General features: G+C 42.0%; 2 protein-coding genes and 1 long non-coding RNA gene across 8 annotated transcripts; 2 read left to right on the forward strand and 1 right to left on the reverse strand.

Moving 5' to 3' along the window:
• The first annotated feature begins 1,101 nt into the window (after window positions 1-1,101).
• sh3bp2 (SH3-domain binding protein 2) lies at window positions 1,102-13,002 on the forward strand. 5 transcript variants are annotated; one of them, XM_028979912.1, is made up of 14 exons: window positions 2,916-2,930; window positions 3,311-3,342; window positions 5,096-5,235; window positions 5,328-5,430; window positions 7,036-7,153; window positions 7,648-7,715; window positions 7,873-7,958; window positions 9,273-9,341; window positions 9,691-10,195; window positions 10,421-10,538; window positions 10,715-10,770; window positions 11,090-11,165; window positions 11,246-11,305; window positions 11,598-11,735. In XM_028979912.1, exons 2-14 carry the CDS (start codon window positions 3,332-3,334, stop codon window positions 11,733-11,735), a joined length of 1,548 nt encoding a protein of 515 aa, XP_028835745.1. In that variant the 5' UTR covers window positions 2,916-2,930; window positions 3,311-3,331. The 5 variants fall into 5 exon arrangements, with proteins under 5 accessions (XP_028835746.1, XP_028835743.1, XP_028835744.1 ...); XM_028979913.1 differs by lacking the exons at window positions 2,916-2,930; window positions 3,311-3,342 and adding an exon at window positions 1,102-1,255; XM_028979910.1 differs by lacking the exons at window positions 2,916-2,930; window positions 3,311-3,342 and adding an exon at window positions 1,857-2,044 and having other exon boundaries at window positions 11,598-13,002.
• Window positions 11,181-14,483, reverse strand: LOC114790139 (uncharacterized). Its single transcript, XR_003749773.1, has 2 exons — window positions 14,190-14,483; window positions 11,181-11,993 (listed from the first exon to the last, which is right to left on the reverse strand). It is a non-coding gene; the product is annotated as an uncharacterized LOC114790139 (long non-coding RNA).
• Window positions 13,495-24,643, forward strand: vldlr (very low density lipoprotein receptor). 2 transcript variants are annotated; one of them, XM_028979907.1, is made up of 19 exons: window positions 13,495-13,783; window positions 15,630-15,749; window positions 16,658-16,780; window positions 17,764-17,886; window positions 18,037-18,408; window positions 18,497-18,619; window positions 18,779-18,901; window positions 19,266-19,385; window positions 19,590-19,715; window positions 20,243-20,414; window positions 20,532-20,756; window positions 20,841-20,959; window positions 21,043-21,182; window positions 21,268-21,409; window positions 22,119-22,268; window positions 22,411-22,467; window positions 23,293-23,373; window positions 23,502-23,668; window positions 23,866-24,643. In XM_028979907.1, the coding sequence occupies exons 1-19, from the start codon at window positions 13,717-13,719 to the stop codon at window positions 23,899-23,901; spliced, it is 2,586 nt and encodes an 861-aa protein (XP_028835740.1). In that variant the 5' UTR covers window positions 13,495-13,716; the 3' UTR covers window positions 23,902-24,643. The 2 variants fall into 2 exon arrangements, with proteins under 2 accessions (XP_028835740.1, XP_028835741.1); XM_028979908.1 differs by lacking the exon at window positions 22,411-22,467 and having other exon boundaries at window positions 13,498-13,783.
• The last annotated feature ends 447 nt before the right edge of the window (window positions 24,644-25,090 follow it).

The following is a 25,090-nucleotide window of genomic DNA, read 5'->3' on the forward strand; positions in this document are numbered from 1 at the left end:
GCAACTTGAAAAACAGCAGAAATTATTAAAAGTATATTCAGACCATCACAGGTTCAAAATAAAATTTTCCTTGCCAAGACTTTCTTTCTGAGAGTTTTGAAGGCCAAGAGAGATGTACATATACAATATTGTATCAGATTTAATATATTTTATTCACTGCCTATTTATTCACTGCATACATGATACATGTAGCAAATGTATTCTGAGTTCAGATGAACCTCGAGATTAGGATGACTACTGTGAAGCTGCTGCAGCATACTACTTATGTCATCAGTCTTTGTCAATCCTAAATTCTTTGGGGCAGTGGTGGCCTTTCATTGTGTCACCGTGTGCTGTGCTGCAGTGTTTCACAATGACAATCACTTCACTTTCACTTTCATCACTGAAATTAAGAATCATTGGTGTACTACATACATGATACATGTGGCACATGTACAATACATTTCCTCAAATGTATTCTGAGTTCATTTGTGGCTGACTTAATCATGTGTATTCCTTTCAGTGTCATTTGAATGCAACTACGCTGAAAAAAAGGTAAACCATAGCTGTCATTTCTTAATAAGGTAGTTGAAAAAATAGACTCGCTTGCTGATTTAAACTAAGTTGTCTAATTTATGCTCTTGAGTAAATTGCTGTTTACTATAATCTACAGCAGGTTTGTTTGGTTTATTCACATTTTAGTGAAGTGAAGTGTTTATCAATGTGAAACACTGCAGCACAGCAAACGGTCAAAATGTGCAAACTGTCCATTACACAGCTTTGCCAAGCACTTGAATCTATCTGTGCAATAAGTTGGCATTGCATGAGGACTCAATCTGGCAGGAAAGGTAATGTCAGTCCAAAGGCCCTATTGCAGTAGACTAAGGTACATTTTGTGCAGCATTGCTCATTTCCTCAAATTAACAAATGATTATGTGGGCATTGTAATACTTCTGGGAATGGAATTATCTAAATGAGGTGTGGCTGGGCACATTCCTTTTCGAAGTCAGTGAAATTACTTTGCCCTTTTGGCCAAAGAAAAAAATGTTGTTTAAGTTGGTCCTACTGGACATAAGCACCCCAGCGCAGCAGGGTTTGAGTGATTCACATACATGGAATCAATGTGCTCGTCTGGCCAATTCCTGACCCAAGTCAGCAGTCGTTGGAACAGCTCTGAGTGGGAGGTTCTCACAGAGAAGTCATGTAGAGAGGAAGTGGCCTTTGTTGTAGCGCTGCAAACCGCTGCCGTTTAGCAAGTGCATGATGTTCTCAATGGGTGAGTCGTTTTCTCTGTTAAATGATTCAACTTTTTACAGAAAATATTGTGCCATGGATGTTTTGTTCCAAGACAAAAGTTGTATTTTGGTTAGACTTTTGAAATCATAAAGTTTGTTTCATGTTTCTACCAATGGCACAATGTAATGAGTCATTAGTATGTAGGAAAAGGACATTTAAGGCCTGAGTTTCTGTTCTGTTCAGTCTTGCTGTCCATGGATTATTAACTTTTTCAAGTATCATATGAAAGCTGCTTTGCTAAAACTCACTGTGATTATCATGCTCTGGTGGGGTAAATGTATCATTTTGTATTCAAGCAATTAAATTATAGTTAGTATAAGGAGGTTAAATGGGTGGTCAGCTTAGATACCTGATCACTTGGCCTCGTCTTTTACCACTATGCAACTGCTTTTAAGGGCAGGTCAGACTATGTCTCTGTAATGATTGAGGTGGAAAGTCCCTTGCCTAGACCAAATAGCCACTGCAGACTTAAGTCTGACGGCACACAAGCAGCATCCAATCATCTGGCTTTCCAGGAGGAACAGGAAATTGCAGCTGTGACATGTGCGGCATGGGCAGCACAGTGAACTGGTAGGCGGATGTGACCTGTCGTACTTCGGATGCCTCGGACCGCAGAAAGTCTCAGGCAGCCCCTTTTCAGCCATTTCCTTTCCAGCGCTCTACCCTAGTGTTAACATGCTTGAGACGAGTACCTCAGCCCTATGGATCTATGCGTGAAAGGGAAGAAGCCTGTGAGTGTGAAAATGTGCCTGAAACAACGTTATATCGTGTGAGTGTCAAGAATTTCTCTGAAACTTAGAACCTTTCAAAAACAATCTTTGGTTATTGCTGATACAGGATATGCTATAAAGTGCTAGAATGGGTTTTCAATAATTAGCCAGAATACAGTCTTGTTTAGAGAAATGAATAGATGTCGATGTAAGTGTCTGAGTTTGTGTAGTTTTACAATTATCACAATTATCATGCCTCTGCTTTTCCTTTCTGTTTGATACAGAGAGAGTGCTGTTTTACAGAACTATTGTGAGTCTGTAATTATTGTAAAGAAATTACTTCCTGTTTCTCTCTCTCTTTTTTGGAAAACACGGTGACAGGAAGTGATGCAGGGAACCAACCAGAACCATAGAAACCCATTTATGTTGCAAAGGCTCACACAGAGCAAGGGCAGCTGAACATTTAAAAAAAAATGTGACGTAAAAAGAAACATTTGCAAAATATCTTCTGTACCTCTGTGGCTCTTATGAGCTTTCTAAAGTAGGTTAGGATTTCAGTAACAAGAAACCACTTGCCAGTCAGTAAGCTCTGTTTTTCCTACTTTCTAAGGTCATCGTGCTGTTGTGTATGGTTTAAAGCCAACCTGACTGAACCCCATTTCGTTCCTGTGAATGTATGCATTGCAAGTCCTAAAGTCCCTAAATCGTAAAGGTCTCGTTTTGGCTCTTCTGGATTAAGTGATTTTTAAAATATTTGGGATTTTCTTGTTGGGTGGTGTGTTTGTCCCCAGAAAAGATCAGGAAGGGCATGTCACAGATTGCAGTCACAGCTCCAAAGGTTCATCTACATTCCAGAGGAAACATCTTATTTCCTGCCAACACATCCGGTCAGGTTGAGGCTCAGACACTGAGCTTTGCTGGCATTATTGGTGTTTTTAGACCAGGGTAAACACTCTTTCTTCTCAGCTTGCCTCATTGTGCTTGGATCTTTGGTTAGATATGAAACAGAGGCATTTGGGGCTCATTTCTGAGGACTTGCCTCTAGATCTTGTGTCAGGCTGTATTTTTTTTTTTTTTTTTTGGACAACCGAAATAATTAAATGATCATTAGTCAATCTAAACATATTTGGGTGTCAGGAACATGAATTGACCTGTCTGTCTGAAGTAAATGTGTAAATACAAGCAACCTGTACTGTAAATGATGATCAGGCAAGCGTTTTTGATTGGTTAATTAAATCAGTGATTAATGTGTATGAACTGATGCAGTGAATGCACCTTCTCCTTTCGTAAACCATTTTCATGTAAATCATGCCACTGTGTTTCAGAAGAGTCAAACAGACTGCATCATGCAAACAAAGTAAGCATATCTCTGAAATAACAAAATAAGTGTCTAATATGTAATTAAAACCTGGATGAATAGTGAAGAACCACCATCTCACTGGAAAAGATGTGAACAGAATGCTGAATGGAGTGACTGATCAGAGCTACATCAGATCTTACAAAATAGACAGTTGAACTCGAAATGAAAATAAAAGCATTTCCACACCCATTGTGCAATAACAACTTTGAACAACTGTGTGGCCATTAGAAAGCCACTTGTTGGAGAAGCTAATTATAACAAAGACTCCTGGACTGTGGGTGAACGGAGCCATGTGTCATGTGTTCTGAGGAGTCCAGAATGACCCAGTTCAAGAATGATGGGCACATGAGGATAGGAAAGAGAGAAGCCTGTACACACGTGTGGATGCGACTATATGTTGTGGAATTGCATATATTTTTTAAACACTGCTGCAGTGTGTTTGAGTGCTGTTATGTAATAAAAAAAACAGTGCAGTTCTCTTAACACACAAACCTCTGAACCACAATTACAATAAGAACCACTCAATTATGATTTCTGCACAATGCTGATTATATGTGTGGTGGGCATGTTTTTCAGATAATGAGAGCCAATTCCCATCTAGAACCTGGTTTTGACTATTTAATGATGGAGATGATGCAGAAAAGCACGAGAGGGAGAGGCAACATTGCTTAATGGCTTTCTCTCTGTCCATGGTGTTCTGTGACCTTTGACATCATTCATAATTGCATTTCTAACTACCTGTTAAAAACAGGATATGGTACAATGACAAGCAGGAGGGCCTTTATAAATTTTGTTCTCAAGACTTTTACATCAATTTCACAGTCACTCCCCACCTCCCTCTTACTGTAATGCCACAGCAGTTTGGGGAAGGAGAGGTGCAAGAAAGAGGCGCAAGAAACAGCATGATGGGCAAAACCATATACAGTCGTCAACTTAAAATACAATACATCTTACAGCAGGGCTCACCATCTCTTGTCCTGCACATTTTTGTGTTTACCTTCACCACACCCTCTGTACTCATTATCAATCATGACGTGTGGTGGAACGGACAGATCTAAGCTGTGCAGAATTGGTGACCCCTTGGCTCAATGCAGGATAAAGTGTGTGTCCTGCTACTACACTTTTAAAAGGTTCCTGATCACCTAAGCCCAATGAACCTAATGAATGGGTGCCACCTGGGTGACCCCAGAGGGGTCTTGCATATTTCATCTTCTTACATTCATTTGATGTTGTCTGGAAAGGGGAAGTGAAAGATTTGTGAGAGAGTTTTTTTTAGTATGCAGGTATTTGCCTCCAACTCATTTAAGAATGAAGCTCTTTGCTTTTTACCAACAAACATATGCTAACATTTACCATCAAACATATTTCTCTTTCAATGTAAAACATACAGAACAGACTGCCACCAGATTTGGCAGAATGTACACACGCAATATTAATGACAATGAACGTTTTTATGGCTGCTGCTGATGGGGGTGTGTTGGAACACCAGAGCAAAACTAGTTCCTAAACTAGTGTGGAAGAAAGTAGAGCCATTTGAGTGGCTCACTTTGCTTAAGTGAAGATGAAACAAAGGCTATTCTGGGGAACCTTTATGAACATGTTAGTTGACTTAAGCATTCCCTCCCACACATAGGATATAAGAAGTGGTATATTTTTAAATCACTTTTTTTGAAAACTGTACAACTTATACTAGACTAAGTGGCCGATTAAAAGCTCATCAGCATTTATTTGTTAATATTTTCTTTTACAGAAACATGACAACAGTAGAAAGCTCCTGGCTGATTCCCATGAAGGCCATTGGGGCCCAGAATCTGCTGACAATGCCAGGAGGAGTGACCATGTCTGGATACCTGCATAAGAAGGGGGGGAGTCAGTTCTACTTGATGAAATGTATGTACTGTAATTTCAACTATTTTTAATTTCATCATTCAGCAATTCTGAAAGAAAATGTGTTCATACGACTTTTCCACATGTTTCTGCAGGGCCTTTGCGTTTCATCATAATTCACGAAGGATGTGTTTATTATTTCAAGAGTAGCACATCAGCCACACCACAGGGTGCTTTCTCACTCAATGGCTACAACAGGTCAGGTTTGCTTTTTTTTTTTTTTACCAATTTGCACTCGTACAAATCTCTCTGTGGTACTCTAATGACAACTGTATATGCCTATAACAAAAATGTTGCAGAATTGTAGATAAGGTGTCTTCATCTTTAGTCCTGGAGAGCACAGAACCTCTTCATTTAAGAATCTGAATTCAGTGTAATAAAACAGTGTAATAAAACAGATCTGCTCAAAAAATATTTTCACATTAACACATTTTGAAGCATAGCTGTCTAAAGTAGCATAGTTCATGAAGTCAGTAAAAATACCTTATTTCAAATTTGATTTTAGGTACACTGTAAAAAGTGAACACTAATCACTTGAAGTAGTGAAGTAATCTGTCACACCTAATATTTTATCATTGACGTAATGTTAACAAAGAAATAAAACCTGCTGGAACCTGGTTTATTTGCGTTACATCAGTGCTAGAATATTAGGTGTGACAGGCTAATTAATTTTAGCCAGGGTTCACTTTTTACAGTGTATATCAAGACAAGACATGGTTAGGTTTTCCCCCAAGGTCCCTTGTTCTGACCACTTCCCATTGTTCATAGTTCTGAGTATTTAGAATAGAGGATTTAAAAAAATGGTCATCAACAGGGACATTCCAGCCACATGAAAAAAAGAAAACACTGGTTAAACTTTTAAAAAATTTAATTAATTTCACAGATAATATTTTAGCATGTACGTAGTGTAATTAAATCAATCAAACCTGGTTTATTTACATTAAATCAATGCTAAAATTTTAGGTGTGGCAGATGAATAGATTTTTTAAAAGTTTAACCAGTGTTTTCCTTTTTTCAGTCTATCTGTCGTTCTATCTGAAGCAGATTATGGCCTTCTTCCTTTCTGTTCCTTTTCTCTATGTCAATTGTGCTAAAACCAGCGCATGTAGTCAGTGGTATATAATTAGAGGATTTTATTCAGCAGTGTGACACCCAGTAGAAGACCACATTACAAAACTGCCATTTTAGGTCTTATGGGGGAAACGACAAACCTTTCTTATTTGCAGTACAGCCTGAAAAAGCCGAGTGACCTATATTCAGTAGCTTTTGCCATTTGTGGACACGGTGCACAGAGATCTGGCTTAATTTTCTATACAAATTCATTACATATACAGGGTCATTACTAGCAATGACCCTGCATTAGTCATTATGCATTAGTCATGGATGTCACGACTACGGACTTACGAGGGAAGGAAGCGCAGAGGTTTGACATACTGGGAAGGGGGTTTTATTATAACAAACAATAAAGAAATACAAATAAACAATGGCGCGGTGGCCGAAAACAATTTAACTTAAATTACGAACATAAACTAACCCGTAGGCGTGTGGCGATTGCCAGAACTCAAAACACATGAAACTAAATCAGGTCAAGTTCGTGCAGTTCACGAAAATGCCAGAGACCCAGAAGGGGCGGAAACTTCCGGCATTTATGGGGCGTCAGGATTTGAGTCAGGTGTGGAGCCCAGCTGCAGGCAATCCTGACAATGGAGGTAGCAAGATGGGTGTTATTTGCAGACATGACAGATTTCAGTTTTGAATAGTTCTTGCTATTTAATTAAATTCGATATTTGTTTTCTCTGGTAGGGTGATGAGGGCCACAGAAGAAACCACATGCAACAACGTGTTTCCATTTAAGGTTGTCCACTTTAGCAAGCATCAGAGAACATGGTACTTCTCTGCAGCCAGTGAAGATGAGCGGAGGGTGAGAAACTGCTAAACATTTTACACTGTTCAGGGAATATTCTGTACTAGCCTTTACTGGAGTTTTTGAACATTGCTGTGGATGTGTCTTGCTTACACATGGGTAGTGTGACATGGATGAGTGATTTTGAAACTGATTGTCTTGGAGCAGACACCGGTGCTAAAAAAGGCTTTGAGAGAGATCATACATATACAGATATTACATGTTTAGCTAAAAGGTATAGATGTCTGGAAGAGTGCAGAAATGTAATGTAAATGCATTCATTGAAATGAAATTCTGGATATTGGGGTTTTAATGAAAAGAGACCTTTTCCACTGCTACAATAAACCACAACCCTTGTTCTGCCATCACACATCTATACGGTTTTTGAGAAACCACACTAATGTCGGTCGCTGACAGCGGGGCCTCCTTCTGTAAAGCTCTGGCTGTCACCACTGACAGGGTCTATAGAAAGCATTCACAGCATCCTCACAATTACTTCCTTTCTTTGACAGAAATGGATGCGTCAACTGAGAAGAGAAATAGATTTCTACAATGAAAAAAAAGATATACATATTACAAGGTAAGAACTTCATGAGCATTATTATTTATAGGTGTGTGTGTGAAAATGTCAGATTAAACTGGCTTTGTCATCATATAGCTAATTTGTAAAATGCATGTGTTGTTTTCCTATTGGCCCAGCTGTGTTCCTCTCCTTATTTGACTCGTCCTTATTGTAGTGATGTAGACACTGATGCAGAGGGCTTCTACGGTTCAATAGAGCGTCCTTTGAATATCATTCATACAACTGAATACCCAGATGAAGGTAAGGAGACTAATAGCTAACAAGTCAAATAAATATACTGTAAATCACCTTAATCAATTCAATTCATATAAACAACAGATATCAAATGTACATATTCGAATCAGGTTCCTATATACAATATCTCAGCATCTTACACTGCTTATTGGCTTCTTATGGCCACCTCTCATTATTAACACTCTATACTGATAAGAACACTGATGCAGTGATCAAATAATGTAGATAGCTGAATCACTATTCTTCTTCAGCAAATAATTTTAAGCTTAGTTCTGTGTCAAATATCTATTCAGGGTATTGTGGAAATGAAAGATCTTCAAAATGTAACTAAACACTGAGACTAAGTGCATTGCAACACATTTACATTTACAGCATTTATCAGACGCCCTTATCCAGAGCGACTTACAATCAGTAGTTACATGGACAGTCCTCCTGGAGACACTTAGGGTTAAGTGTCCTGCTCAGGGACACAAGGGTAGTAAGTGGGATTTTAACCTAGTTCTTCTGGTTCACAGGCGAGTGTGTTAGCCACTAGGCTACTACCACGACCAACAAGACCAAGTAGCTGTTCTCACACCACAGTCAAAGCTTTTCATTTTCTTTACCATTTCCTTGTTGGTGTATTCTAGCATGCATAATCATAAACTCCAGACTTTGGGTGTGCACAGTAATATTAAAGTACAAATAAACAATAGCCCCCGATTCAAGATGTTGGGAGAGAAGTTCACAGAGGTAATTTCATAACAGCCTCTGTTAGCTTAACGATTACATAGGAGACAAGGGTGACCATGATTCTAACAGATTGCAACAGCTTAACAGTAAAACTGAGGTTTCAGTGGAAACTGACTTACACATAATGTTGTATATTTCTGAACCAGACAGGTTCACTTTAAAGCTGCAGTTTGATCATGCTTCCCACTTGCAACAAAATGACCACATTTTAGAAGCAGCTCCAATCAGGCTGTAAAGATTTTCTCTGCTGCCTCTCTGTGGCCGGTTTTAAGCATTACAGGAATTAAATCTTCTAACCCTGCCGAGTCTGTGGTCTGTACGCTGTACGCTGTCTGGGAGGACTTTGCCTGTCTTCCCTGTCTGCCCGCAAATTGGAGGCATAAGAGAACGGGGACAGTGACATCAATAAATCTGTGTGTGTGTGTTGTTTAGAATTATAAACAAAAGCAGGATACTTGTAATAGAGGGTGAAAACTAATATGAAACGCATTGAGTTAAAAATAAATGGTTTTACAATTATATTGTTGATAAATGGTTTGTAAATAGTTTGCAAAGTGAATAAACGTATGTGTTTGTCTTACCTGTAAGTTTACGTAGACGAAGATGATTCTGAAGAAGAACCCTATGAAACACCTGATGAATCCCCTTCAAGCTCAGGTATTTATAGAATAACCATATTGGAGATCTGGGGGTGAACTTTTGGATTCACTTTGGCCATGTTCAGACTGACCTGAACATTTGTTTTAGGGAATCTGCGCTCCTACGTCCATCCATTTGCACACTGTCTTAGAAATGTAGTTACTTTCGACTACTAAATGATTTAAAGTTTCTCTAGCCAGTGTCATCTAGTCTAGTTTGCCTGCCATGTCTGATTGTCCTTTGCATATGGATTTTATTGTGAAAGAGTCATGTATAACATTAATAAATGAAAATAGAATGATTTGAATCTAAATGTTCTTTAAAGCACTCTACTAATTTACAGAATAAATTCTGTGATTAATTTTAGGTCATCCACCAGTGCCACCCCCTTCATATCCACCACCACCAGTCCCTGCACCTTCCCCACATGTGACAAAGGTCAATACACAAAGCCCTAAATTCCCCCTGATTCCCCTGCCACCCAACAAACCCCCACCAAGTCTCTTCCCGAAAACTTCCCCTCCTCCTATTCAGAATCACAATGTCCTACCCAAAACTATCTTACCAAGATCCTCAGGAGGCTCTCGAGGTCCACCTCCCATTCCTATAAAGCCAGACAATGTGAAATGGTCTACTGTCCCATCCTGTCTCAATAGGGATAATAGGACAGGGCCCTTAACACATAGTTCCAATACCCTGCATGTATGCAGTGATCTGGGCAAGGTCATGCGGAGTATGAATTTCAAACCAGCCGCTCTTGGGAACGCAGCTGCACCTGCCCCACCCAACCTGTCAACCAAACCCAAGCCAGTCACATCACTCCAGCCTTTACCCCCCAGACCAAAGCCAAAACCCAGCAGCTCACCTCTTCAGTAAGTATTATCATTGACGCCTTGTATAATTACACATTGCATAGTTGTTATACACATTGTTTCTGAAATCAGCCAAAAGTGGCCATTCAACCCATATTTAAGCTGAGAAAAGAACCGAAATACTGCAACCGAAATACTGCAACAGTAATACAACAACCAGTCCACCAACCGCTCCAACTCTTCAGCTCCAAAATCAACCAACCCGCTGCCATTGTTTCTCCTCAGAAGATATTCTCCTGATGGGCAGAGTTTTCGGTCTTCATTAGAAGAAGTGCCTGCACCACTCAGAATGAAAGGCATGCCCCAGGAAGTGGACCTTGATTCAGATGAAGACTACGAACATGTGAGACAGATTCACGTTCACTTTCTGTAATTATTCCAAAGCTTTGAAATGTGGAGTGGGACCAAGTCTTGGCATCTGTCTTTGTCCTTGTCATGTCTAAATTGGTTTTGGTGTGTGTGTGTGTCCTGTATACATTGGTGGTTTGAGTATAATAGTGTGTCCTTTTTACAAAACAGGTTCCATTGCCTGACTCAGTCTTTATTGACACAACAGAAACAAGTAATGTTGAGAGGTAAGAAATCTGGACCATTTTTATAATGCAGACCATGAGAAGCTCCACGCATGACATCTATTTGCTCCTCTTCTTACTTCATGGAATGTAATGATTAAAGTTTCAATTAGCAAAAACATCCTGAACAGCCCATGTTTATTTTCCAGCCTTCTCTGTTCCTTGGCATGGAAACGCCTTGCTTTTGATTCTGTGCCAGTAAGGGCTTTGAATGTTAATGCTCCCTTTTCTTCATCCAAGTCTACGATTTCCTGAAAGAGCATTTAAAGCCCAGAACACATCTAATTCACTGTCGCCTGAAGATCTACTCCTTTGTTCTTAGATTATTTAAGGAAAACTATACCATCCCAGAAGATGGAGTCTACTGCATCCGCAACTCGGGGACAAAAACGACCAAGGTACACATCATGAGAAACGTTTTAAATGTTGCCTTTGATTTATTTCACACAAATTCCTTTTTTTTTCATGCTCTGTATAGGTGCTTGTCGTGTGGGATATAAGCGTGGACAAAGCCAGAAACTACAGGATCTTTGAAGAGGTTAGTTTTTAAAATAGCAAATTTCACACAACATCCTCAAGGTGATACATTCACAAATTCATGTTTTAAATATCAGTTCTGTGGAGTGTCCACATGATATCTAACGTTCATGACAGTTCAGTGTGTTTTCAAAGGTCCTAGGGTGCCAAGCATCTATGATCATTTTTATGGGAACAGAAAAAGAAACCTATAGAGTTTGGCAGGTGAAAGTAGAGTCTGCGTTTTTCAGGTAAAGGGGTGTGTCACAATAATCGGTGTATCAGATTTCTAAGGATTGTTGGCTTTCATCCAGAATTCAAAGTTCTTCCTGGAGATGGATGTAACCTTCCCGTCACTGGAGTCATTGGTAGAACACTACTACAGTCACCCGCTACCCAAACATGGCTCGCTACGTCTTCAGAGGCCCTACGGCTACGACCCTCCGAGGTGACGTCAGCCACACTACTGATCCCTATGTGGCATCGGCCTCAGGCCTGCAGTCTGGTGCTCCTCAGAGGGCATCCATGGTTGACATGCTGAAGGAAGGGGCACTCAGAGCGACAAGCTCTGATTTCATGCATTCCTTTGGAGCGTCCACGACTTCCAGGAACTGTACAGATGAGAGACCTGGTGAATGAAGGTCTTACATGTTCTTCTTCTGGGGCCCAGTGACAAGCAAGATGAAATGCCAGGACCAACATCATTCTTCCTATAAAAAACATGGTTAAGTGCAGTGCATTTGGGGTAAAATGCTGGATTTGTTGTTTTTATCCTTGACTACACATTAATTTTTTTTTTATTATTTTATGTATCAGCAATGAACAATGTATTTATTCAGTTTTTTTTCTGTTTGAAGTTATGAATGAACTTATTAATCAGTACAATTCTTAAAAATGATATTATATGGTATTATATGGTATTATATTATATTATAAGGAAGCAGACCCGCAATCAGTAGGTTGCCGGTTCGAATCCGTCAAGGTGCCACTGAGTACTGTCCCCAGACACAGCTCCCCGGGTCATTTCTGCCCGCTGCTCAATGATGTGCTGGCTTAAATGTAGAGGACAGGTTTATGTGTGCAGATTGTATTGCAAACAATCACTTTCAGTATTAATTTTGGCAAGTTAACTTAATAAATATATAAATGATGGTGCCAGGTCCTGCAGGTTTCAGTCTGTGCCACAGACTTATCAGTCATAAACATTTTGAAATTAGTTTTCTCAGCATGAACAGATGTTCAATGGGCCAACTTATTGTTATTGTCGTATTTATGTGGCTTTTTTTCTGTGTATCTGTGTAGGGTCGGTGGCAGCTATATTTATCTTGATCATGTGAACATTGAGTAACAAAGAGTGACTCTCTGTATCAGCCAGCAATGTCACTGTCACTGTCACTGCCCACCCTAGTCCTCTGAAGATCGTGATTGTTTGATTTTGCTCACTATGACCAGCAGGGGGAGCACATGTCCATTCTGACTCTACCCGTAGTCTGCAAACAGTCAGTTTTTATTCAACTAAATACTGACAAATGTCCGTATTTAAAATAAATGCATAAAAGATGTATATTACTGTGACTGTTCAATGCAAATGGCCTATGGACACATCTGTAGAGGTTTATTCAATTGCAATTTAAAAATATATGGGGAAAAAGCCTGAAATTTGAGGATGAAAGCTCAAAACTACGATTAATAAATATGGATTTTATCCATTTAAAAGGCTCAAATGTTTGCGTGATTTAAGCTGCCATGTTTACTCATTAAGTTAAGATTTGTATAGTTGTAAACCTTGGAAAGGAACCCAAGATTCAACCAAAGACCCAAACCAAACACTGGTTAATCCTCAGCCATGACAATTCAGGGGGAGAACAAACTCTCTCTCTCTCTCTCTCTATATATATATATATATATATATATATACACACACACACACACACACACACACATACGATTGAAATGTATCAGTAGTACCAAAATGAATGTAAGGTGGACCACATGCTACGTTATTAATAATGCAAAATGGCTGCGTCAAAATTATACAGCTTGCAAAGCGACTGATTATGAAGGATGAATTATTATTACATATTTTTATTTTTATTTTTATTATTATTATTATTATTATTATTATTATCATCGGCGGTCAGGTGAAGGGTTAAAAGCGTGTAAATGACATGTAGCTCCGCCGACACCGGCTGCAGGTTCGAGCCATCAGTGAATTAGGACATGGGCAGCGGCGGCGGCTGACGGTGCGTGGACGAGATAAAAGCGCGGGGTTTGGCGTGGACTCGGGTTGGTCGCCGCACGGATTGATCTGCTCTCCGTCTATCCCTCCCTCCCTCCTTCCGTCCTTCCTTCCTTCCTTCCCCGCGGTCCTTCCTGCCTCCGTTTCGGCGCAGAAGGACGAGGCCACGGCTTTCTGCTCCGCTCCACCGCGAAATGGTCCCGTCTGTCCTGGGCTTTCTGGTCCTGACGATATGTCTGCAGCAGCGCGGCTCTGTTCGAGGTGAGTGCGGACGCGGACGTGGACGTGGACGTGGGGGTGAACGCACACCAGCCGCGTGATTTTTTTTTTTTTTTTTTTTAATTCTCCTTCCCTCGTGGAAACAATGCAACAGTGACACGTTCCCGTCGACAATCCCGCATTTCTCCGCTGTTATTGGAATAAAAGGCCGTTCTGCGCGTGCACGTCTCTCGCCTGTAATAAATAAACGCGGCGTGTTTTTTTTTATTATTTTTTTTATTGTATATGTTTCTTTGCTTTAAATGCGCCTGAGCCGCAGGCCTCCGCTGGGGCTTCGCCCCCGGATTTCTTTGACGCCGCGAAATCAGACGCGTTTGTTTCAGCGTCGCGCGCGTGCGTGCGTGCGTGCGTGCGAATGTGTGCGTCCGTCTTCACCGTTCATAATCACCCGCTTTTTTTTTCGACCCGATCGCGGTCTGGTTCGGGGATGGAGCTGCCGGTCCTCCACTGATCCGGCCGGGAAGGCGGCTTGGTAACAGGTGCACCCGGCGGGGAACAGACGTGGCTGCTGCGGCCGTCGTGGGGTGGAAATCCACTGTTACGTGCGCCCCGCTGACGGTGTGAGTGTGAGCTTGTGTTGGTCCTCGCAGCAGCATCCTAATTCAGGGGTCACCCAGAAATCAGGCCCTGGAAGAACGCTGACCACGTAGCCTTGGTGGTATTGATGTTATTCCAAGACTAATATAAATCACCCCCCAACACACACACACACACACACACACTGGTGCTTCCTTACAAGTAGGTCACTATGTTGGCTGCCGAACAGAATAAATGTGCTTTTCTTTTTTTAATTTGTGGTTGCGGAACGCCTCCAATTGACCCTTTTTTTCTGGGGCTGGAGGAATAGATATCAGTGGCCGGGCTGACAAGCGGAGTGTGTTTGGCAGAAGTTTAATTGACCGAGCGCTGCTCGTTATTTGTCGGGGAGGCAGAGCGGCTTGTGTGTCACGGTCCCCTAAGGGCCGGTTTGGACCGTATCAGGGGTCATTGTGAGACCTCTTTGTCACGTAAGCCTCGTCTCACGGCTGTTCAGCATCAGATAGCAGCACGATCCTGGCGGCCTGACTCATGTTAAAGCCCAGAACTTGCGTGTCAAACTATTTATCAGACCCCTATGTAATCCAATAATTCTATTCTATCCAGATCTCATCATTCACATTTAACTTCCTCTTTTGCAGTGTTAATTTCTCCTCCATTATACTATGGTCTTCAGCTCGCTTTAGGTGGTCTCACGAATATATCTTTCATTATCCTTTTTTTTTTCTCCAAGCAATGATCATATGGAAATTGCCCCTTTGTGGGCCTCAATGAAATGTTATAATAATGTACTGTGTATTGTTGTATTTGACAGTGAGACACTCTTGAATTGAAGCCATGCCCCTTCTCGATCAGACTTCGTTTTGCTACCCTTCCAGCCGGTCCTATGACGGCAACTTTTTACCACTTCCTCCTTGGACAAAATCCTTACCCTCCATATCCAGTGTTTAAACTTCTGCACTCCAAGGTCCTCTCATATTTCTTGGCCCATTGCTCTGCCAAGCAGAAATCCATGCTGCCAGCTAGAATTTCCATCCAATGACCATCCGTGGAAAAAGTATGAGTGCCATTATGTTTTTAGATGTGTTTTTATCTGGATACCCTGTGGCACCTATCTTGGCACCTTTTGACCATTTATTCTTCCTTTATGTTGGAAGTAGGTGCTTTTACATTGGTGTTGGTTATTTAAGAGCAGTGCAGCAGCGATGTGGTTTTTCAATGTGTCTCTCTCTGTACCCCCCCCCCCCCCCCCCCTCTCTATTTATGTCCCCCCTCTCCCCACTGCTTTCAGGAACACGGACAGAGTGTGAGCCTTCCCAGTTCCAGTGTGGCAATGGCCGCTGCATTCCCTCCATCTGGCAGTGTGACGGCGATGAGGATTGTTCTGACGGTAGTGATGAAAACACCTGTGGTAAGATCGGCATTTTGGAGTAGACCGTTTTAAAGAGTGTCATGGGGACGTCTGCTTTCACCTTGGAACATTTTCATGCGTGGCAGGACCATAAACACTGTAACCTGCTGTCACCAGAATGTTCACAGTGCATGTTGCTGTAAGCTGCCCTCAAATTTGCCCCATCCGGTTCAGGTAATTTACTTTAGATGTAAATCAGGCTTGTGGCATTTGATGTCCTCATGAAGTATCAATCCTGGGCCAGAACAGTTTATTGCTGAAAGAGGGGTACTCGAGACACATCTGGATCAGCCTCTTATCTGGGTCATGGATGAGTCCTACAGGAGAAATGGGGGGAAGGGGAGAGAAATATGGAGTGGGAGGAGTCTGAACCGAAATAAAACTCATAACTCCAGTCTGTGCAGCAGTGACATTCAGATGTACTGAGCTTCCAGTCGAGTCCAAAAAGTGTAGCCACAAATGAGGTGACCACAATGAGTACAGGGTGGTAGTAGCCTAGTAGGTAACCTATGAACCAGAAGACCCAGGTTCAAATCCCACTTACTACCATTGTGTCCCTGAGCAAGACACTTAACCCTAAGTTGCTCCAGGGGGGACTGTCCCTGTGACTACTGATTGTAAGTCGCTCTGGATAAGGGCGTCTGGTAAATGCTGTAAATGTAGTACAGCATGCACAGCCCCAAATAAAACAATATTTTTCTCTTCTTTTTGTCCCTTTTGTCCTTCTATGTACACAAGATTGCACTTGAAACATGATTTCTTAATGTAGGTTTTCATCCAGCAAAACTGATTGCTCAGAACCATAGTTCTTTTTAGTCATCAAGGTCAGTCACACAGAGTAGGGAGAAGCAAGAATGTTTGGCGGATGGGGATTTTAATTTCCTGTATTTTTATTTTCTCCTCCACAGTGAGGAAGACGTGTGCAGAGGTGGACTTTGTTTGCCAGAATGGACAGTGTGTCCCTAAGAGGTGGCACTGTGATGGCGAGCCAGACTGTGAGGACGGCTCTGATGAGCGGGCTGAGGTTTGCCGTAAGTCCTCTCCCCCCACACTCCTCCGATCTTCACCGCAGAGGCTGAACTTCAGCTGACTGACCTTAATTGTTACTGGATGAAGCATAAACTACAACTGCATGCAGCCCGGTTTCCATTTGAAGGATCTGTGTTCCGCGCTGCTGCAGACATATCGTCAGGACCAGAAACCTTCATTTTTCTGTAGGGAGAAACCCCAGACTTTGGCCTTGGCTGCTCATCTGACATTAGTTGACTTGAATGTATTTTTATCTGCTTGTGTGTCTGCCTGGTAAGAGCAGTCATGTACTGTTTGACCAGCTGTTGGAAAGTTTGTCAGCAACAGGCGTGTGTGTGTGTGTGTGTGTGTTTCTTGCATGCATATGTGTGTGCGTGGTGGGTTACCCTCTCTGATGACCCCTGCTTTTGGTCCTGACCTACAAGCCAGCCAGAAATGAGACCTTATCTTTTGTGGTGTGCCTTTTTACACCAAACACAGAGGAAGCTGTTAGAGCTGGCAGATGTTGCCGTAGTCGGGTGGTTTTCTTGAGAACTTGGACTGAGTCACTTTTTCGGCTGTGCCACCTCAGCGTATTTTCTAACAAGAAACATGAGTCCTGAGACCTGTGGTTTTATTAATTAATATTAAAAAAAATGTTTTCTTTTGAAATAAATAAATAAAACCGCCTGTACCAGAGCCGTCTGTAATGAATGAATCATGATTTAACGACCTTGGGGCAGTGGTGGCCTAGCGGTTAAGGAAGCGGCCCTGTAATCAGAAGGTTGCGGGTTCGAATCCCGATCTGCCAAGGTGCCACTGAGCAAAGCCCCGTCCCCACACACTGCTCCCCGGGCGCCTGTCATGGCTGCCCGCTGCTCACTCAGGGTGATGGGTTAAATGCAGAGGACAAATTTCACTGTGTGCACTGTGTGCTGTGCTGCTCTGTATCACATGTGACACTTCACTTATTTCTGAATTGGCTCCGTGTTGCCGCCCTTTGCAGACACGCGGACGTGTCGCGTGAACGAGTTCAGCTGTGGCGCCAGGTCATCTCAGTGCATCCCTGTTTTCTGGAAGTGTGATGGAGAGAAGGACTGCGATAACGGGGAGGACGAGACAAACTGTGGTAGGTTCGCCCGCTCCCTCGGTCGCGAAATGGAACTGGGCGTTTGCAGACACGTTCTGAAATTGGCCCATGCAAGTCGGTCATGTCATTGCGTGACATCGCGAGATGTAGCGTTTTCAGAATGGGTAAAATGTTCAATCTTCTGTGAAGTCAACATCACATGCGCTCCTCTGGAGTTCACGTGCGCCAGCGGCCGCTGCGTCTCCAGCAACTTCGTCTGCAACGGCGAAGACGATTGCGGCGACGGCAGCGACGAGCAGGGCTGCCCGCCCTCCTCCTGCGGCCCCAGCGAGTTCCAGTGTGGGAATTCCAGCTGCATCCCGGCCAGCTGGGTTTGTGACGATGACGTCGACTGCCAGGACCAATCAGACGAGTTGCCCCAGCGCTGTGGCCGACACCCCACGCCTCCAGCTAAGTGCTCGTCCAGCGACATGCAGTGCAGTTCGGGAGAGTGCATCCACCGCAAGTGGCGCTGTGACGGGGACACAGACTGTAAAGATGGTAGCGATGAGAAGAACTGCCGTGAGTCCTCTGCTCTTTTTGGAAGATCTGACATTTATCTTTTTTATTTCATCATATTTATGTATTCCTTTTATTTGATGTTCTTCAGCTGCACGGACCTGCAGACCAGATCAGTTCAAGTGTGATTATGGTATCTGTATCCATGGCAGCCGGCAGTGCAATGGCGTCCGTGACTGTGCGGATGGCACCGATGAACTCAACTGCAAAAACTGTGAGTGATCTGTCAGGTTTAATGCCATGTCAAAGGTCAAAAGGTGTACTGTGAGCCTTGTGTAGCTGGCATCGGTGTGCACAGCTAGTGATTGACACGTCTGACTGTCCGCAAACAGAGGCGCGCTGACAGCTTAACCTCTGAACTCTACCTCCGCAGTGACCCAGTGTAACGGCCCCGACCGCTTCAAGTGTCGAAGCGGAGAGTGCATCGACATCAGCAAGGTATGCAACAAGGCGCGAGACTGTCCGGACTGGAGTGATGAGCCAATCAAGGAGTGCAGTGAGTAGCCGGTCCGCCTCTTCTGAATGTCTTTGATGTGAAACCTTCACCTGACTTCCCCTCTGTAAAGTGCTCACATTTGTTGAGCTGTTAATTATTCTTTCAAATCCAATAACGATCCATGAGTGGATGGACATTACTCAAACATGTTTTTATACATAATACATATTACATTGAGGAGAATGAGGAGCATTGCCTTCTCTTGAAATCACGTGATCAAAATCCTTGTGTTCCGTACCTAAAATGATTTTGCCATTACACTAGTAATTCCTACAATTTATTTGTCGTATTATAACATTTTGTTATCGGAAGTGTGTTTGTCTGGTACTCTTTATTCGTGCTATAAATGAAATATTCTGTGCAGATTTTAATGAGTGCCTGTTGAACAATGGTGGCTGCTCCCATATCTGCCGAGACCTGGTGATTGGTTACGAGTGTGACTGCACTCCGGGACTGCAGTTGATTGATCGCAAGACCTGTGGGGGTGTGTAGCCAAAGATCATTTATTTCCATTTTGTTTTATTTGTCTGTAGATGTTGTAAAAACCTCACTTTTAGCTGTGACCCTTTCTGTGTGTTAAGATGAATCCATGCCGCTTCAGGAATGGCCTTCAGAAATGTTTTCACCTGTGGCTAGCCTGGAATTGTGGAGTTAGTGTGTTGCGTCTGAAATCCTATTGGCTCCACAGACATAAATGAGTGCCTGAACCCTGGCATCTGCAGCCAGATCTGCATCAACCTGAAGGGAGGCTACAAGTGCGAATGTCACAGTGGCTACCAGATGGACCCCACCACTGGAGTGTGTAAAGCAGTCGGTGAGTAGGTTTTTCTTTTTTTTTCTTACATGTAAGTAGACATTCTAACAATTATAAATACCTAATTACAGAGCAGATAATGACTAGTGTCCGCATTTTGTCATGTGGAACCTGACGTCACTATTGTCTGACTGCACAGTGCATTATGATAAATCGTTTTCTAATAAATCTCCATTTTCAGCAGAATTAATCCTGGGCATGTCCTCCAGAGGGCATGTGTGAGTCGAGGACAGAATTCACACAGATTTTAGATGGTGATGCATTGGTGTGTTATCATAATGAATGCAATGAATCAAAAGCGCATTGATCCAGAAGTCCAGCTGCTAGATTTGATTGAAGCAACTGAAGCAACTGTCTCCATTCTTGCTTAGTCTGCAAATAATCATGTTGTTAGGAAGATAGGACCCTGTGGCATTTGACTGGGTGTTGTGGGTATTTTAACTTGTCATGTTCATTTGTATAAACTGTTTTTGGATTATGGAGATGCAGAATATAATTGTAGGAATTACCCATTGACTTGTTTTCAGGAAAGGAGCCCTGTCTGATTTTCACAAACCGCAGGGACATACGTAAGCTGGGGTTGGAGAGACGTGAGTACACCCAGATTGTGGAGCAACTGCGGAACACTGTAGCCCTGGATGCAGACTTTACCCAGCAGAGAATCTTTTGGGCTGATCTGGGTCAGAAAGCAATCTTCAGGTGATTTTTCACTTATATCTGATGAATTGTCTAAAGTACATTTAGGTGCGCATATAGGTGCAATTTATGTACATGAAGTACATATAATCTTTTTTCTCTTTTTCCTTCTGCTTTTAGTACTTTGCTTGATAAGAGGGAGGGTGTGTCCAGTCACACCCGTGTGATTGACAACGTCCAGATGCCTGTGGGCATAGCTGTAGACTGGATTTATAAAAATATCTACTGGTCAGACCTTGGCAGCAAAACCATAGCAGTGGCAAACTTCAATGGCACCAAGAAGAAGGTTCTATTTGATGGCGGGTTGAAGGAGCCGGCATCAGTCGCTGTGGACCCACTCTCAGGGTAACATGAAATTCCATGGGAGGAATAGAAAAGGCTTCTGATACCATACGTTTAATAATGAGTTAAGTAAATTGTTCAATATAGGTTCTTGTATTGGTCTGACTGGGGTGAGCCAGCCAAGATCGAGAAGTCTGGAATGAATGGAGTTGACAGGCAAGTTTTGGTTGAGACTGATATTCAGTGGCCCAATGGAATCACTTTAGGTAAGGTCATTTAAGGTTAATACAAAAAGCCTTTCTTTAATTTATGCCATTTCAATATTTCACCAAGCTGCTATTTTAAACAGATCTTATCAAGAGCAGACTTTACTGGGTGGACTCCAAACTGCACATGCTCTGTAGTGTGGACCTGAATGGCGACAACCGCAGGAAAGTTCTTCAGTCTCACAGTTACCTGGCCCACCCATTCGCTCTTACCGTTTTTGAGGTAAACAGGAAGTCCTAACTTCACTCCCCTGTTTGACTACTTGTCCTGTTTGACCACTTTTAAATGGATTTGTAACACTTTACAGGATCGGGTGTTTTGGACTGATGGGGAAAATGAAGCCATTTATGGAGCAAATAAATTCACGGGTTCTGACGTCACGGTCTTGGCCAGTAATCTGAATGACCCTCAGGACATCATTGTTTATCACGAGCTGATTCAGCTCTCAGGTGTGTGACTGAAATGCGTGGAAACTGATCCTCTACCTTATTCACAGGTTTGATCTTGACTTAGAAAAACAGAGGCAGATCTGTCTACTTATGCAGCATAACAGGGTTGAGCAGAAAGGAAATTTGACTTAGACAAAGGAAACAGAATGCAAAGTTACACTGGAAATTTAAGTGTGCAACAAGGCACAAGATGTTAATTTTGAAATGAATATTGCCTGTTCATATCAGATTTGATGTGTGTGTGTGCGCATGTGCGTGTGTGAGATATATATATATATGTGTGTGTGTGTGTGTGTGTGTGTGTGTGTGTGTGTGTGTATATATATATATATATATATGTGTGTGTGTGTGTATATATGTATATATATGTATAATATAGTTTTCCATTTAAAAATGTGCTATGTGGTTTCAAGAGCAAAATATACTGAAAGTAAAAATTTATTACACATTTGTTGCTTCAGATACAAATATTAAATCAATATTAAGTACTTGTGTGTAGTAATAAGTAATTCAGTTCGAAAGTGAAGTGATTGTCACTGTTATACCCTGAGCACACGGTGCACACAACAAGATGTGTCCTCTGCTTTTAACCATCACCCTCTGTGAGCGAGCTGTGTGCAGGCTGTGACAGTGAGCGTACCCTCATGTCCTTCTGCAGTTTGGATTGCAGTTTGTCCTTCTGCAATCCTCTGTGTTTCTCTTTCTGCAGGAACAGACTGGTGTAATGAGAAGGTGAAGAATGGAGGCTGCTCCTACCTGTGCCTCCCTGCCCCGCAAATCAACAAACACTCTCCAAAATACACCTGTGCCTGCCCTGATGGGTGGAGCTTGGACTCCGATGGTCATCAGTGTACAAAAGGTGAGATAGGGCAGCACGGTGCAGGGAATACATTTACAGCATGTGGCAGACGGCCTTATCCAGAGCGACTTACAAACAGTAGTTACGGGGACGGTGTGAGCAGCAGATGCGATTCTGCTGTTGCTTTCATCTCTTACTGCAGTGGTCACTGCTGCAGAGGATGATGGGAAAGTGCAAACACACCCCACTCAGCCTCAAGGTAATGAAGCTCGATGCAGCTGTTTTCATCTGGTATCACTCTTAAAAGTTTGGTGTTACTACTGCTTTACTAATAAGAAATCAATGATTTCTGGTCAAGCCATTGAATTGTTGACAATATTATGAGTTAATATGCTGAACACTCTGCTAGGGAATGCTTTTGATTTAAGTTCATCTCTAATAATGCTGTTGTGTTTGTAGAATGAATTTAAAAATATGGGCCAGTTATGTTTCACAAGGAACAACAAATTTGTTCTACCAGGTTCCCTTTTATGCATGGTACATCACCCATGATGAATATTTGGCTAACACTGCTGTTTGTAATGCTAGGTTGTACTTCCATACATAGCTATTATTTAGAAAGATTTTTTATTTGTTTCCTGAACTTTGGCAGCAAGAATTAATTGAAATGCCCGCCTGCTTCTGACTGAGACAATATGTGTGTGATTATCATTGTGAAACACAGAAATGTGTCCTTGGCATTGAACCCATCATGATTTTTGGGAGCAGTGCCCTTGCTCAAGGGTGGCACAGTGGCACCTCGGAGGTTCAGGATTTGAACCCACAACCTTCCAATTATGAGTCTGCTTCCTTACCCACTAGGCCACCACTGTATCAATCTTTCTTAACTTATTTGCATAACCGGCCATCTGCTTTTGGTATTTTGGATATTATTTAAATCTGATATTAATTAAACCTGTATTGAGCATGATTCAGCCTTAATAATTTAAGTACTTAATCATTCTGTAATTAATTTGTTTCAAAAAGTTCAATCGAAAATTGTTTTGGACTTCTAATGCAGTGAAAATATTTTTTTTTCGTTTAGAGGGGAATGTCAGCACATCCATACACAGGGTCTCTTCTACTGCCAAAGGTTCAGCTGCAGCCTGGACTATTCTCCCCATCTGTAAGTACAAGTCCAGTTCCTCTGACTGTGGCATTTTGCTGATGTTTTTGACCTCAAATCTCTCAATCTAAAGCCTTTGTGTGGTTTAACGCTAATCAGTCATAATAATTTTTGTTCTCATTGGTTAGTGCTACTGGCTATGGCAGCAGCTGGAGGCTACCTCACCTGGAGAAACTGGCAACTAAAGAACAAGAAGAGCATGAATTTTGACAATCCTGTCTACCTGAAAACCACAGAGGAGGACCTCAACATCGACATCAGCCGACATGCATCCGTGGGGCACACATACCCAGCAGTGAGTTGACTCGAGTTGTCTGGAATTCTGCTCTAAAAGTGGGGTTTGGACTATATTTTAGAATAAATTATGAATTTATATTAAATATCCTAATTAGGTGCCATGCCATATAGCACTGATGGGGGATGCACATGAATGCATGCACGCATGGCTATCAAAGTACTGAATCGTTTTTTGCTTTGTTTTACTTTACCCAGATATCTGTGGTGAGCACAGATGACGACCTGTCATAACACACCCTCTTTTGGCCCCATATGTTCACTCAATGCCAGGTACTGTTGCTCCAGCAAAGCTACAACCAGATGCCTTCTGCCCCTCTGGGCTGTTGGGGTTGTTTTTGTTCTGTGTTTCGGGGGGGAGGGTCACATGAACAATTCTAATCACACAATAGTGTGTCCAAAGGAATAACCCCACCTTCATTTCCCTTCAAACCCCTCCTGGAAGAAAGTCCCTTCTGTTTGGAGAGCCAGCATCTCCGTGACATAACGCCAGCACCCTGCCGGTGGCCTGAGCCAGTCTGTCTGCAGTTCTGCACAAGCGTGTGAGAATATTTAATGGAATGCATATTTTAGGCGGCCGTGTCTTGATGTAAGTTTTTCCTTTCTCTTGAGCGTTACCTCTGGAAGAGTCTAATTCTCTGGCTTTCTGTATATGTTTGTGCTGGGGAAGGCAAGAGCTGTGAAGCTGTTTATTTAAAACACTGTACATACGTCCCTCAACATTATCAGGACTCTGAAGCACTTTGATCAAATGTTCCTCTGTAAATAAGATTGTATACATTTGACTGAATCAATTTTGCTATTGTGGGGCATAGTACCAGAATAGAGAAATGTATTTAAAAAAAATGTTGAAATATTTTGTATGTTTGTGTGCTGTTATCTGTGTCCTTTTATAGCATTGTACAGGGGAACAAACACTCTGTATTGTGAAGGGGGAAAACATTTGCAAACAATTAAACAAGAAATTGAGACTTGACATTTTTACTTGAATTTAGAGGGTTTTTTAAGTAGCTATTCCTGTCTGTTGAGTAATGACGAGGCACATTGTGTTGCCTTCACCAAAGACCATCACAATTCTGCTTGCTTCTGTTTGACAGTCCCAGATGTGTGTTAATTGACAGATATACGCAGCATTTTTCTTGATCACAAAAAAAAATTCTATACATTAATGTGAGACACATACTGGGCCAGAAAAGAAGTGGTACAGGTGAGTGAGTGCACCAGTTTTTCAGGTACAATTTAATGCAACTTCACCGTTCAATTTTTCTAGAAAATCTGAACAGTGTTCTTTTTATTTAAGGACCAGTCCTGCCCAGAATAACTAATTGTAAAGCATTAATAACCATTGACCTTATTTTAAGTTAGTCTTCACTTAAAAATTAGAGAGAGAATTAATGAATTCTAAACATTGCATGATTTTTAA

Source organism: Denticeps clupeoides, chromosome 5 (assembly GCF_900700375.1).
Source record: "Denticeps clupeoides chromosome 5, fDenClu1.1, whole genome shotgun sequence".
Lineage (NCBI taxonomy): Eukaryota > Metazoa > Chordata > Actinopteri > Clupeiformes > Denticipitidae > Denticeps > Denticeps clupeoides.

Coding starts and splice junctions, on each gene's coding strand:
- sh3bp2 (XM_028979910.1), top strand. CDS start 1,977: ATGGATCTATGCGTGAAAGGGAAGAAGCCTGTGAGTGTGAAAATGTGC. Junction 5,236..5,327: donor TCAGTTCTACTTGATGAAAT/GTATGTACTGTA, acceptor ATGTTTCTGCAG/GGCCTTTGCGTTTCATCATA. Junction 7,959..9,272: donor AACTGAATACCCAGATGAAG/GTAAGGAGACTA, acceptor CTTACCTGTAAG/TTTACGTAGACGAAGATGAT.
- vldlr (XM_028979907.1), top strand. CDS start 13,717: ATGGTCCCGTCTGTCCTGGGCTTTCTGGTCCTGACGATATGTCTGCAG. Junction 17,887..18,036: donor GGAGGACGAGACAAACTGTG/GTAGGTTCGCCC, acceptor TCTTCTGTGAAG/TCAACATCACATGCGCTCCT. Junction 22,468..23,292: donor ACACCCCACTCAGCCTCAAG/GTAATGAAGCTC, acceptor TTTTTCGTTTAG/AGGGGAATGTCAGCACATCC.